Below are 15,253 nucleotides of genomic sequence, written 5' to 3'. Positions count from 1 at the left end.
GCTTTGAGTAGAGCAATTCAAAGTGCTTTGGAACTAAAACCATTTGACACACCGAACTAGAGAGCAAGGGGGACAGGTTGTTTAGGTTTTGGAAGAATTCATTTTTGAGGAATCACTCCTAACTGGCCACCCTGGGATGTTTCTTTCCCCTTATAGTATGAGATTTCGGAATCTCTTCTGGCTCAGAGGACTTTGCAGTTTTCCGTTTGGCATCATGGTCGTTTTGGCAGAAACACTTTCCTTGGAGAGGCGGAGGTGCACATGGACTCTTGGAAGCTGGATAAGAAGCTGGATCACTGCCTCCCTTTACATGGAAAGGTAGTCTGCTTTAAAGGTCTTTCACAGCTTGCTTCCCAGGTGAATTGTCTGTAGTGGCCTCTGCTGGTCTGTGTTGGAAGGAGCTTTGCATGGAGCTGTCTGTAGAATTCTACTGCACCCTGCTGGCCTTTCTAAGTTTAGCAGGAGCGATTTCTTCTGTATAAATCAGGCAAAGCGGAACACCACAGCTCACATCACTGTCCAGAGCCTGCATGTATTCGGACATCCTGACTTGCACTTCCTCTCAAATATAACCTTGCATATCCTAATCTGCACCCCCTTCTGTGCCAAACTTCCTGCTTTAGAAGTGAAAGGCACAACAGTTTGCAATGGCTGCCCTCTTGGTTCTGTATGCAGGCCAGGGAAACTGGACTTTAGACATAGCATCTCAGATGGCAGTGTAATAAGGTGGCACCATAGTGATGGGTAAACTCAGTACAGCTCATGACTAGAGTCCTGCTTCTGTGACTTACTAGAAACCTAGTGAATTTACCTACTTCTGGGAGCCTCAGTTTTGTCTTCAACAAAATGATATAGCAGTGCTACTCCCTGGTGTAGCTGGGACTCAATGCAGGGTATGCTTTAGTGTGTAGCACACAATGGCCAGTTCATAGCATATTGCCATTCTGATTAAGATGAAACAGTGACATCAGCAAACTTTAGGCAGCAAACTCTTTATTATCACCATGAATCCAATACAAACCCCTTTAAAAGTTGTAATAACATTTTGAATATTTCAAACAATTCACAGCACATAGACCTTTGCAAAGATGGTCTAGAAACTCAGAACAGGAGCTGCCTCTTGGAACTGGAAGAGAGATATACTTCATTATTTATTTATTTATTTATTTATTTATTTATTTATTTTTACACTCTAGATTTTATTTCTCCACCTCGTCCACCCTCCAACTGTTCCACATCCCACACCTCTTCCCCGAATCCCTGTCTCCACGCCGATGTCTCCATCCCTACCTCCCACCCCATCTGACCTCTCCACTTCCTGGGGCCTCCAGGCTCTTGAGGGTTAGATGCATCATCTCTGAATGAACCCAGACCCGGCAGTCCTCTGCTGTATATGTGTTGGGGGCTTCATATCAGCTGGTGTATGCTGCCTGGCTGGTGGTCCAGTGTTTGAGAGATCTTGGGGGTCCAGAGAGAGATACTTTCATCTTTCCATCTTATTATTGTCTTTTAGTTTTCTTTGTTTTAAACTTTCAAACTTTTGCCCTGTTAAAACTATTAAGTACAAAAAGATCTATATATACATGGTTCCAAATTAAAACAACAGAAAATATGTAAAAAGAAAGTCAGTTTCATTACTTAGATATAGCTACTCTTAGCAAATATTTAAGCATTGCTCTAGAATTTTTGTATTAGGTATTAATCTACCACCTACCTATCATCTATACATACACATACATAGTGTATTATTTTTGACTAAAGTGAATTGAATAAGCCTTGTTCACATGTATAGATACATACATTATATATGTATATATAAACAATGTATTACAGGCATCACTCTATGCCATTTCTTACCAATTAATCTCATTTTACTTGCTATATAATATTCTCTTACATTTTTTGTATTATAAATTTATTTACCTGATCCATACTAGTGGCTACTTCAGTTGTTATATTTGGAAACTGCTGTCATATATCTTTCCCTCTGTGTTCAGTACTGGTGATCCAATCCAGAGCTTCATATATGCTAAACAAGTGCTATCCTGCTGAGCCATACCCTGCCTCCTATCTTGGCTTCCTTTGGGGAAAGCAATTGTCAGAGAAAGCCCTCGTGGCAAAAGAGTTGAGTCACACACAGGAGAGTATATCTAGAAAACTTCAGTGACATTACATTTTTCTACTTTAAAGAGCCATAGAAACAGGAAAGCAATTGCTATCAGAGTAAAACATGCTATAAGAGTCCTAAAATTTCTGAAAAATTTGGCATGAAAATCATTCTCCCTGTAGCTTGGAGTTTATATAATTGTAGTGAAAATGTCACCTGAAAGCACCATGAATTGCCACCAAAACATGTCTTTCATTAAAATGGAGGTGTTTGCTCTTTGGAAATATTTTTTTGGCAGAATGAAAATGTGCTACAGAAAGAAGTCCATACTACTAAACTCTGAATTTCAAGAGTTCACTAAAGTAAACAGTCTAGGAATTAACAAATCATGTAGCTTATGAAATAAAATACTATCTTATCTTCCTCTTTAAAATTTTTAATAACTTGAAGTTTTCCCCTTATATCTTATATTTAAAACTTTATCAAATAATTTAATATGTAAACTTAATATGTAACTCTATTTCCCAGACTTAAGGTTTTTTAAAACTAAATTTTAATTAAAAATTTAAAAATCATACATTTTTTCTTAACTTAAAATAATCTACAGTTAAGGTTTCTGGGATTTTTTTGACACCCTACCCCCCAACAGTCCACATGTTACCATTTTCTTTTCTCTTGCTGACAATCCTTCCCCACAGACTAAACTTGTGTATTCTGGATATGCAGTATGTCTATTGAAATATAGATTATGCCTACCAGTATTAGCATGCTCATTGGTGAGGACGTAGCTTAGCTCAGCCTCAAGAAATGTGAGGGCGCCTCTAACTTGTGCAGGGGAAACTGGAGCATAAGGAAAATGACAGCCAGAGAGCTAACAGAGGGAAGCAGTCCCCTCCTAGAGCTACCTGCTCTATGTCCTGGACTCCTGTTCTTTCACTGTTACATCCATTCAGTCAACATGGGGTACCCATGTAAAGTTGGTACCATGCTAAGTGTTGGCCTTTCTGGGATGGACAGAAGTAAGCTTGACTCCTATCCTTTGGGGCACACAGATTCTAATGATAGAGGGTTGTTAGCTAAAAACTTGTTTAAGACAGGCTGATATAATGTAGAGGTAGAGTATATGCTTAGCAGGTCTGAGGCCCTGGGCTTGATACCTGGCACTGAAGCAAAGAAGCAAACTGTCAAATATTAAAAAACTGTGTAGCAGACTTTTACCTTTCCCTAAAACCTGTACAGGCTCCCTCTCGTTTTTAAAGTACTTTTTACTTTTAAGAAGCAGATGTGGCTCTTTTTCACAAGGAGGCCACTATTGACAATGATATAAAGTAGCAAAAAGTCTCTTTGCTTTTCCCAGTATGTTCTCCTAGTGTTAGATTCTTCTGTCAGAAAGTATAAATTCAGTATGATTGTATTTTTAAGATATAAATGAAAGCATAGATGTAGCTTTATTTTACTCAACAAGTGTAAGGTAGATTTTTATGGGTATATAACTAACTATGTGTTCTATTCAACCGAGATTTGAAATAAAAACACTTCAAGGAGCAATTGACACATAGGCTGGAATCATCTAGGTTCTATTTTAACTAGCTGGATTGCAAGGGGAAGGCCATGTATAAGCTATGACTGAGGAGGGGAAAGCTGAATGGTTTCTTTTCTGCAGTGACTTTCTTTGCTTTGCACTTCAGCTATCAGAGATAGCCCGTGTTCCTTCTGATAACCTCATGCCACATGTCACATGAAGGCATTAAAGTCACTCTTAACCTGGCCTGTGTTCACTGACACTTCAATTACTTTCACTTCTTGGCTCTTACTAACAATGCGGGTAGCAAGATTCCTAATCAAATACCATTGAGTCCTTGGTGAGTTTGTGTGGCCATCTTGTTGGCATACCTTTGGGAACATTTGGAATCTGGTAATCATCCTCAGAATACACAGTAGTGCACCCCGGTTCTTCTGGATCTCCTCCTGAAGAGACTGCCAAAGGAAACTGTAGCTGCTGTGGCATTTCGCCATAAAAGATGGATCATCTTGTGCCATGAACCTGTTCTTGGGGTAATTGTATCTATTTTCTTCCTTTATTTTTGTAATAGGGTCTGGCTCTGTATTTGAGGCTGGCCTCTAACTCATGGTCCTTTTTCTCCAGTCTTCCCAGTGCTGGGATTGCAGCGATGTACCACCATACCCACCTATGGGGACAACGTTATAATCCTCAGGGCGAGGTCCCAGTGCTTCCTGGGAGCCCTGATTTCACTTGTTGGGTTTCCCTATGTTTCAGATCAGTACTGAGTCCTCGCCTGGTTTGCCAGCACACAAAGGCGAGTTGGTGGTTTCATTGAAATACATCCCAGCCTCCAAACTCCCTGTTGGAGGTGACCGGAAAAAGAGTGAGTTTTCTTTGGGGGCCCTGGATTCAGCTCTTAGGCTTCTACACAGGGTCTAGGAGAGATTGGTGCTGGCACTATTGGCTAGGGAAGAAGGGGATGTTTCCTGCATCTTCTGGGTTAGTGTCTTCCTAAGGAATTCTTTTTGTCTCAGCTGGAAGGAAGTGCCATAGTGCTGGCATTCCTTTGAGATGATTTCTAGGCTGTTAATGTGATTTGGTCTTGTTCCATCTGTGTCAAGCTCCTAGGAAGGCAGAAGAAAACAGGAGCTTTGTGGCTGAGAAGGATACTTGGAAGGAGTAGTGAGGCATGAGGAGTAGGAAGTGCAAGGCTGAGTCACTCCACATGGCCAGCATGGTGCTACTAACTGTTGATATGTAGATAAGAGAAATATAGCACTTGTCCTCTGAGGACAACTTTTAAAGAATGCTCATCATGTGCCCAGGCCACCCACCTACAAGGGTTATGGAGCGAGCTTTGCTGAGGAAGTAATATTGAAACTGGGCCTTGCCAGGCATTAAATGAGGGAAGGTGAAAGGGAGGAACAGTGTTTGGGAGAAGGGACAGTGCAAGCACAGGTTCTTAAAGAGATTGGTAGTTGGCCAAGGTGGTGACTGCCTGGAATCCCAGTACTTAGGCTGAGGCGGGAGGATTCCTATGATTTTTCATGCGGGATAGGTTATGTACTGGGTTACAGGTCAGACTTGGCTATAGAGTGAGACCCCCATCTCAAAATACATTGACTAGCTAAAACAAAAAGGAAAACAAAATAATTATTTAAAATGTAGGTGGAGAATGCAGCTCAGTTCTTAGAGTACTTGCATAGCGGGCATAAAGGTCTCTGTTGTATGCAAAGAGCACTTCAGAAACTGGCACTTGGGTGGTGGAGCTATGAAGATCAGGAGGTGAAGGGGATCATAGCTACATAGAGAATTTGAGGCTAACCTGGGTTACATGAGACCTTGTTTTTCTTTTTAAAAAACAGGCTCAATCTATAGGCCTGGTAAATGTGGGGCTGTAGGTCAGTGATCAGGAATATGTTATCTGTCATAGTGGAGCTGGAGTTATGATATGAGTGTGTATGTATATGAGTAAAGCTGGGATTGGAGATGAGTCTGGAGCCAAATAAAAAAGAAAAGGGCCTTTAATGAAGAGCTTAACTTGATCTGCTGGCAACGGGAAGCCCAAATTAGTGTGTGTGTCACAAATATATCTTATATCATATACAGACACACACACACATAATATATATTCAGGAAAGCACACTGTAGGTTTGAGGAATCAGTAGGCTCAAGGACAGTGTGCAGAATGACTAGATAAGAAGCAAAGACAGAACTTTTGGGAACAGCAACATTTAGAAAGGATGAAGAGATGGAGAATGTTAAAGAGGGAGAGGGTCATCGGGACACAGAAAGGCCGGGAGAAAGTTTGAAGAAGAGGTGAGCAGGAGCTGTCAGCACTCTCCAAACACTCTAAGCAGTCAGGCCAGATGAGGTCTGAGAAGATGCAGCTACAATTAGGTTGGAAGGCACTAATGGAAGGTGATTTCACAAGGAACTAGGCTCGGTGGATGAGGCAGAGAAGCAGAGGTGATGAGAGCGGTCAGTTCTTTGCCAGGGTAATTAGTGATCATGAAAGGAAAGAAAGGTACAGAGAACAGCTTTGAAAGATCAGACTGAAGGAAGGGAAGTTTTCTTTGAAATAGATTTTAAAAAAAAAAAGAAGAAAAAAAAAAAACAGATCAGTAAGTGTTCAGACTGAGGGCAAAGGATCAGTTGGGGAAAAGCATATTCACAATGGTAGGTGAGAGTGGAGGTGGCAATTGACGGTGTTCTGGTGAGTCCTGTGCAGTAAGGGGTGAGGTGGGAAACTCAGCAGCAGATTGCCTGCCTGCTTTAATTGCCTAGGAAATGACAGGCAACTGCTGCTTTTTGGTTCAGATGACTCATGTATGAAATAAGGACAATAATAGTGCATATCTCATAGGAGGACTATTTGGAGAATAAATGCCTAAGGTGGTGGTTGGTTCATAGCAAGCTTTTAATGAACGTTTATTGCTATTGGTATTATTAGTTGAGTTCCTACTGCTTATCCTGGGCACCGAGCTAGGAACAAAAGATGCAGGTACAATTCAGTTAAGGACCCCAAAAGCAAGGAGAAAACGTAGTATATAGCTAAAGTTCAGGATACAGCTGGTGGCATGGGGGTTCACTTGCAATGGCCGACATCCCTTACAGGTAAAGGTGGGGAAGGGGGAGAACTCCAGGTGTGGATCAAAGAAGCCAAGAACCTGACGGCTGCCAAATCAGGAGGGACTTCAGACAGCTTTGTCAAGGGGTGAGTCCCTGGGCCAGCATCAAACTAAGCAGTTATAAGACAAGCAAGTTCGTGGGGAACCCAGTTTAATTTTTCTCTATAGATCCTGCCCTCCTCCCGCCACCCTCAGCAGCTTGGTTTCTGAAATTAGGTAATGGCAAGGTCTCCACCACTACCTTTGCACTGGTCTGAGATCAGTTTGGCTTCCACTTGTGCTCCCTTTCACAGGGGAGGGTGATAGACAGTTTGGCTCTGACTGTCTCATACTAGTCCTCTGCCATAGGCCTAGGATGAAAATCCATGTCCCATAACTGTCTAGATTCAGGGTGCAAGGCTGTGTGCTTCATAATTTTTATTATGGACTATAAGCTTCCTCTACATTAGAGATCATTTACTGACTTCAGCTCCCTAGGAAGTCATGTTTAACTAAACAGACATCTGAGTGATGGCTTCATTTATCTCGTGAGAGAAAAGTGGAACCACATATTTAAACTCAGCCTTGGTGGAGTCTAGGCCACAGCATGACTAATGTCTTCATTTTTCTCTTTAGGTTAAAGGAAGTAGATGATCTAGTGGAAGTAGTGGGAAGTCTGCCCCAGCAGATTCAAAAGAGGGTTGTGTGTACTTGGCCCTGGGTGCTGCCTTACCATCCTGGGCTAGGCTTGTGCTAGGGCTAAGGTGATCATGTTGCCAGTTTGAGTAGGTGTTCATGACTCCCCGCCCTCTGCCAGATACCTCCTTCCCATGAGGAACAAGGCCAGTAAGCGTAAAACTCCTGTGATGAAGAAGACTCTGAATCCCCACTACAACCATACATTTGTCTACAATGGTGTGAGGCTGGAAGATCTACAACACATGTGCCTGGAACTGACTGTATGGGACCGGGAGCCCCTGGCCAGCAATGACTTCCTGGGAGGGGTCAGACTGGGTGTTGGCACTGGTGAGACTCTCTCCTCCATCCAATCATCACTTGTCTTAAGGCTTCTTGTCTCTCTTACTCCTCACAGCTCTCAGCCACAGCTATGTACAAAGAACTTTTCTGACAGAAATTTCCTTCCTTTATGTAAACATCCAACAAGCACTTATTGAGTGCCTGCTACCTGCTAGGCCTAAGGGAAGGTAGACCTCATACAGTGTTCTATGTATAGAAAGGTGACCCTGAAGGCCAGGAACTTCATCCTCCTCCTATAAAGAATGCCGAAAACCACCATAACAGCTGACTTGTGATTTCTATTTCCTGTCTTATTATAATGAGAAGGGTCCTTGCCAGAAAATTCTTGTTCTCCTAGGATTTTTAGATTACCTCCCACTTCTCAATGGTTTTTCTTCTGTAATTTCTGTCTGTTCTGTATGACCAGTTTCATTTGATTTGACTACTGAAGGGGAAGGCTCTGGTGACACCAATCTTTCTGTTCATTTCTTCCTTTGTTTTGAGATGGAGTCTCATTAGCCCAGATTAGCCTGGGACTCCTGATCCTCTTACTTCTACCTCCCAAGTGCTCAGATCTAGGCAAGGGCCAATGTGCTCAGGCCTAATTTGATTAAATAAAGAGCACATTTTCCATTGACCACATGTCCCCCTCACTCTAAAAACAATGACCTCTATTTCCTGGCATTTCTTTCTGTTCTTGGTCCACTGTGTTATGGTGTCTACCACTCTTAAGAGTGATTGCTCATGCAAAGTGAGGTTATTATCTCACTGGAATTCCCAAGCACTACGCAATAGAGCAGCCTGCTTCCTTTGTCCTGAAATACCTGCCACTAATTGCTTTCTTTTACTCCCTTTGACTCCATTCTATATCACTTCACAACTTCCTTCATGGGTTCTTCATTTTGTACTCAAACTTTAAATGATGGTGCTCTCTGGCTTGGTCTTGGATGCTCCTTTTCTCTCTCTCTCTCTCTCTCTCTCTCTCTCTCTCTCTCTTTTTATAGTCTTGTTCAAGCCCATCCAATCTTTTGACATCGTGTCATCATGACATCTTCAAATATAGTGCAATTGAGTTATCAATAATCACCAAAAAGTTAAAAAAGTCATTGCTTTAATTAGTTATGATTTTGTGCTGGACTATATTCATAGTTATCCTTAGCTCCATGAAGTTCTGGTTGGAGTTGTTTGTTAGATTCTTTTTTTATATATGTCATAAATATATAAGACTTATTTATTACTTTTTTCTTTTTTCTTGGATATTTTCTTTATTTACATTTCAAATGTCTACTGGATTCTTACCTTAAATACTACTTGTATATGAATACCTTACAAAGCATCTACAATATTTTTACACGTGTAAGCAACTTTATGTCTGTCCCCTGTTTAAAACTCTTCAGTGTCTTTCTTCCACATTTAGAAATTCTTACCAAGTCCACAGACCACACATAATCTTGACTCTTCCATTTTTATCTGTTCTGTATCATTTCCCTGTATTATTGTGTTACAACCACCAAAGCTTTTACTCTGCTCTCCAAATATACCAAATCACTTCCTACTTTGGGTTTTTATAATGATCGTGTTTTCTATTCTCATGTAAGCTGCCTAGGGCAGGGGCATTCTTTGTGTGCTCATCAAAGTATCTCCAAACAGGCATCCAGTAGCAATCAGGAAATGTCCACTGAATGAATGAATTATTGTACAATAGAATAGGAGTAGGAACACATAATGCTAACGGTAGGCCTAGAATTTACAGCTATAGAAAAAGTATTTAGAAGCTGTACATGCCCATTATCTAAGTACTTGGCAGGCAGAGGCAGGGAGATTGCCACAACTTCAAGGCCAGCCAAGATTTCTGTGTGAAATCCTGTCTCAGTAATAACAAAAAGGAGGAGGTGTTCAATTTTTTAAAAAAGGTTAAGTCAAGGACCCATGTATAGACTAGTACTTCAGTTACTAACCAGTCCACTGCCTTCTTACAATATATGCAATAAACTGTATTTTTGAAAATCAAGTCAAGTTACCAATGACAGACAGGTAGCAGTTTTGGAATGGGGTACCAGACACCAGAGCTCTGAAAAGGTCACTAAGCAACAAGCCTCTATTGACATTATGTCATTTCAAGTCCCATTTCATCAACCTGCACTCTCCCCATTGTCTCCGAAGCACATGTATTTGTAGACTCAGCTTGCCAGCTTGCTGTCCCCAATGTCTTTTCTGGGTTGGATTTTTTTTTTTTTGCCTTATAACCAATCCTCCCTGATTGGCTCAGTGGTGGGACTCTGTTCAGTCTCCTCTGGTGTTTTCCCTCAGGGATCAGTAATGGCGAAGTGGTGGACTGGATGGATTCGACTGGTGAAGAAGTAAGCCTGTGGCAGAAGATGCGACAGTACCCAGGGTCTTGGGCAGAAGGAACTCTGCAGCTCCGTTCTTCAATGGTCAAGCAGAAGCTGGGTGTATGAGTTCCCATCCTCATCTGCAGGTGCAGCCCTGGTCAGTCCAAGTCAAAAGAAAGCAAAGCAACCACAAGCAAAGATTTCTAATTTAATGTGTGTGTGCGCATGTGTGTGTGTATGTGTGTGTGTAAACATGTATTTCTACAGATCTTAGTTTGCTAGCAAGTGTGGCACAGGCTTTTTCCTTCTTTTAAAGCAGCCCGAGAATAAGGGCCCTTTCAAATGGTTTTTATTTATATAAAATCTAGTATACTTTTTGAGTACATAGTTGGCTCTTTCTGTGGTTTAATTACGTTTAAAAACCATATTACAATAACTCTCTACCTTCTATCTTGCTATCTTTGCTCACACTTTCGCTGGAAGTGTGGCTGCTTTTGGCACTAGTTCTAGTTTGTGGGTCTAAGTGTGCCTGATCAAAGGCCAAAGCTCTTGGAAGCAAGGTTTGGTTGTTCAAGATATTATTAGACTATGGGAGAAGGGTGAACGACCAGTCCTTCCTCTCTAATTTGTATTTTATCTCATCATCTACCTTGATACCCTTCTAGAACTTGCCTTTTAACTTTTCCTGTTTTAAGCAGTTTCTACCTTGCTTGAGTATAGTGTTTTTCTTTGAAATGCAATGAAAATTCCCCAGCTCCTTCTGAGACCTTTGGGGAGCCCTTATAATGGAGTCACTGTAGAAAAATCACTTTAATTAGATAATGGCCTTTTCACTGAGACATTAACATGTCCCATGAGACCTACTAGCTGATCCCACAAGGTCCAAGTGACTCTGAATAGTTTTTCAAAGCCTGTGCTGAATTCTCTGTTTTAAACTGTTACAGCACTTGTTAGACAGAGATTTCCTTATTTCCCTCATGGAAGATGAGGCATGTTCACTCTCATGTATTATCGCTTTCTCTAAGTTTGTGTCTGGGGTGTGCTGCTACATAGAACATAGTCTGTATACCTCTGTTTCATCTGCAAGGACCAAAGACTGTCTTTGGTTGGGTACTATTACCACCCCATGAAAATGTGGATGGAATTCCCCAGCTATTCTAACTTTTCACCCAATATACTTTCAGTTCCTGTCTTTGGTTGTTTCCTAAACTTGACCTGGGTGTAACATGGGAGTAGTGTGCGTTGAGACTTAAAAGAGGTTCTAGTGGGCTTTCATTTCCTGCTACTCATTCTTCGGAACTGGACTTTTCATTCATAGCAGTCTGTCTATAGAAAGGTGTATGCGGAAGGTGTCTGGAGCAGAGAAGAAATGCCTGTCAATGACACCCAGCTGCAAGTTGACATTCCTGTAAGGTCACTGGATTGCAGGCAGCTAAAGTGGTTAAGATCATAGGTGTAAACTGCATTGAATGTTTTTCAAAGATTCCCTTCAATATGGATTGATCCTGTAATGGAAACATACCTGAGAGCCCAGGCTCAGACTTGTTCTTTGATATTCTACTTTATTATGCATGTGTGTTTCAATAAAGCTTTCTCACCTGAGTGTTTACATTTGAGAGTTCTGCAGATGCTTTTTTTCTCTGATGTCCTGACTTGGTGTCATCACTGTCACTCACAGCTTGAAGATCAGAAGTAGAGAAACGAATGCACCTCACTATACAGGAAGAAAATCTGCCTTTTCCCACACTGCTGCCTGATACTTCCACTGAGCCCAGATTCCTTGTCTTACATTATTGGAATCTCAAAGTAGCACTGCTCTTTTCCCCCTTGGGTACCAATAGAAGAAACTGGCCTTTGGCTTTGTAGACTGTTCTTCGCTGGAGGGAGAAGACAGAGATACAGGTGTGGATGGATACGCTCCATGTCACCAGCACTTCTTTCTAGGTTATTCAGTTTCTCTGGGAGGTTGAGATTTTTCCTAGACAACTCGTATTTGAGATAAGGCCTCCAGTTTCTAGCTCAAGTGATGCTTGGCCTCTGTGCAAAAGCATATCTGCAAACGCAAAATGTGTCTTGTACACAAGGTTTGCTATAATATTGCCTGACTCTTTCCAACACCTTATGAAGTAGGAAACCTTCTCTTCTTGCAGCTGAAGAGACATGAGCTCCTTGTCATGTGACAGTATTGGATTTTGAATTCAGGTCTATCTCCTGCAAGAAGGATGTATGTTAAGGGCAAAGCATTAAGGAAAAGGGTGGCTCATGTCTTCAAAATACAATGGTGAAATGGAATTGATTTACAAAGGAGCCCAAAAAGAATGCTTTTGATATCGCCAAGCCAGCACAGTGACAACACAGCTTGTGTTTCTGTGTGTATTTGAGAGAGAGAGAGTAGAAGAGAGGGAGGAGGAAAGAGGGGAGTGGCAAAAGGAAACGAAACAAACCAAAAATGGGAGAGAGGTACAGAGAAGAGAACAGGAGGAGGGAAGAAGGGGAGCTTCGGACTGGCTGTGGCCCTGACTCTACTCTTGTCTCTTTCCCCAACTTGGATTTCTTAAATCATAATCTCTAAAGGACTACCAAGGAGGTTAAGGTATGGCCCACCTAAGGAAGTCAAGAAGGATTTGGTTATTCAAAATGAAGCATAACAACCCCCCTCAAAGTTGTTCTAAGGTTTATTTGCTTGGAACATTTCCATGCAAGGGTCAGGCCCAGCTGGGCACTTTCTGTAGGAGGCAGTTGAGCCCAGTGTTATCTTCTGGGCCTTTGATCTGCTAGCATGTCCTTGTGGGGTAATGGGCTACAGACGGCCTGGTCTCCAGTCGAGCTGAGGTCATGAACCCCGGTGATAATTTACATGCAACGGAAGGCGTCTTGTCTCCTGGACCCCTGGCTCCTGTCGGTTACCACCCCCACAGCCCCCACAGGAGAAGCATGGCTAGAAGTCACGTACACAATGTCCCAAGCTTCTGACCTTCAGGCTACATTCCTCCCAGTTACCTAGCAACAACAAGATAACATCCCACCATAAGAGGGGCTTCTTAGCCCTACCTCACTCTCTCCTCATCCTCTCCTCTCACTCTTTTACTCCCGCTTACTCTCTCTTTCTTACTCTAGCCTTTCTTTTCTCTCTCTCTCTTTTTCCCACTTCTCTCTTCTTGACCATGGCCAATCTCTCTTTCTACCTTTTCTCTTACCCCTGCCTTTCTACAATAAAGCTCTAAAACAATAGACTAAACCATGTTACAACAACTCTCTACCTTCTATCTTGCTATCTTTGCTCACACTTTCGCTGGAAGTGTGGCTGCTTCATCATGGCCCAGACTAAAGACTCTGCCTGCATGGGAACCTCTCTCCCTCTGCCCTCTTCCCATATCCGGGTCTCCCCAAGTGTCTCCCTGAGGCCCCTATTCTGATTTCAACTCCTCTGTCATATCCAGCGTGGGATGCCAGAGACTGAGAACCTGGTACCGGGGGCTGCCCCTTGTCCACCCCCTGCCATGTGGGGTCAATGACTTCACACAGCCAGATGCCCACCAGCGCGTGGAAAGCGTCCGGCAGTCCTCCTGTGTCTGCCTGCCCAGAGCACAGGAACTCTAGCCAGACGTAGGCTCTCTTCTTCCCACCTCTTCCCCTACACCCACAGCCCCGCATGTCCTCCTGGCTTGCCAGTTGAAGCACTAGTGTAAGGACAGGGAGGTTTACCTTTCCCATGGCTCCATCTTTGCCTTTGGAATCACAGACCTTGTCTGAGCAGAAATTTTCTATGTGAACTCACTGTATTTCCCCTTCTGCCTATGATTTGCCTTTAGCCTTTCAAAGGTCCAGTGTTTCTCTTAAGAGACAATGGAGGAGGGCATTCCCTACTTGTTCCTGGTTTGACCATTTGTTCCATGTTCTACTCTGCTGGGCAACTGGCTGACTCCTTGCCTTGCCTCTTAAAATTGAGACTTCCACTAAAACCCCAGTTAAAATTGCGTCTCTTTGATTCACTACTGCCTCTGTGTGTAAAGTGTGGGCTTATGATTTATGTCTCACCACTCTGCTTTAAGGAGGATTTTTCCTGGGCTGAGAGCCTTTCAGTTTGCCCCTTCCCCCTCAGATGGCATAGTGGAGCTTGACTGCTGTTGTTTATACCTGACTGCCACTTACTAGTTGTTTGGGTCTTAGCACATTGCTTAGCCTCTCTGGGATTCAATTCCTTCACCAGTAAATAGGAGCTAATAGCAGCACCCACCTCCTAGAGCTCTTGTGAAGACTTCTGACTTAATAGTTTTTCCTTGTTTACAATGTTTTCACAATGACAACTGACACATAGTAGGTGCTAGAGTATTGCTATCTCAGCCTCCCCAGCCAGCCTGTTTGCTGTCTCTAATTGCTCAAGGATGCCCAGGAGAAAGCTGAAGGACTGGGTTGTCTGAGCCTTGACCACGTGGCTCCCACTGCTGTATAAAAGACTGTTCTCAGAAGCAAGGGAAAAAGGTTTTGTTTCAAACACTAATGAAACACTGTGTGACACCAGAAGTGCTCCCAGCAGCAGTGTTTGGCATTCAGAAGATCCTGGCTTTAATGGCTAGCATACAAGGGCAGGAAGTGTGTGTGTGGGGGGGCGGGGGACAAAGGGTGCATGGCAAAGAAAGAAAGAGAAAGAAAGAAAGAAAGAAAGAAAGAAAGAAAGAAAGAAAGAAAGAGAAGGAAGGAAGGAAGGAAGGAAGGAAGGAAGGAAGGAAGGAAGGAAGGAAGGAAGAGCAGGGATATGTGTGTTGCTCCATTTCCCAAAAGGCCAACCTCCCAGTTTCATTTCAGGCCTTGTTCCTCATTTTGACCTACTGTAGCAACCTGCCCTGTGCTCTTTTCCTAAAAGTAGGTATCAGAGGAAGTTAATGCATGACGTTATCTATTTTGTTTTCCTGCTATGTTTGGTGATGTGGTGGTGGTGGTGGTGGTGGTGGTGGTTGGTTGGTATCAAAAGACCAGTTTTACAAATCAGCTCCAAACTCAGGAATGTCACACATAGGTGGCACCTGTTGCCATGACAACCTCATACTTCCCCAGAGTCTGCTTCCCACACATACTTACAAACGGGTTACCTCACAGCCTAAATAAAAGACAGACCCTTCCCACCTTCAACCCCCTTCCCCCTTTGTCTTTCTTTCCTCTCTTTGTCTCTAATAAACCTCTT

At 42.7% G+C, this 15,253-nt stretch overlaps 1 protein-coding gene across 5 annotated transcripts in view; it reads left to right on the top strand.

Annotated features, from left to right (window-relative positions):
• The window catches only part of Sytl4 (synaptotagmin like 4), a 46,643-nt gene extending 34,956 nt beyond the window's left edge, over nt 1–11,687 (top strand). For 2 of the 5 annotated variants that reach the window (XM_029472913.1, XM_029472914.1), the window contains exons 13-17: nt 157–318; nt 4,386–4,494; nt 6,729–6,828; nt 7,539–7,747; nt 10,049–11,673. In XM_029472913.1, coding sequence (XP_029328773.1) covers nt 157–318; nt 4,386–4,494; nt 6,729–6,828; nt 7,539–7,747; nt 10,049–10,197 — 729 coding nt within the window. In that variant the 3' untranslated portion in view covers nt 10,198–11,673. Of the gene's footprint in view, nt 1–156; nt 319–4,385; nt 4,495–6,728; nt 6,829–7,538; nt 7,748–10,048 lie in introns of all 5 variants that reach the window. The other 3 variants (XM_029472916.1, XM_029472915.1, XM_021153156.2) reach the window with 2 other exon arrangements.
• Nucleotides 11,688–15,253: the final 3,566 nt, after the last annotated feature.

This window comes from Mus caroli, chromosome X (assembly GCF_900094665.2).
Source record: "Mus caroli chromosome X, CAROLI_EIJ_v1.1, whole genome shotgun sequence".
NCBI lineage: Eukaryota > Metazoa > Chordata > Mammalia > Rodentia > Muridae > Mus > Mus caroli.
Note: the sequence above shows the minus strand (reverse complement) of the source record. Positions and strands in the feature narration are given on the sequence as shown.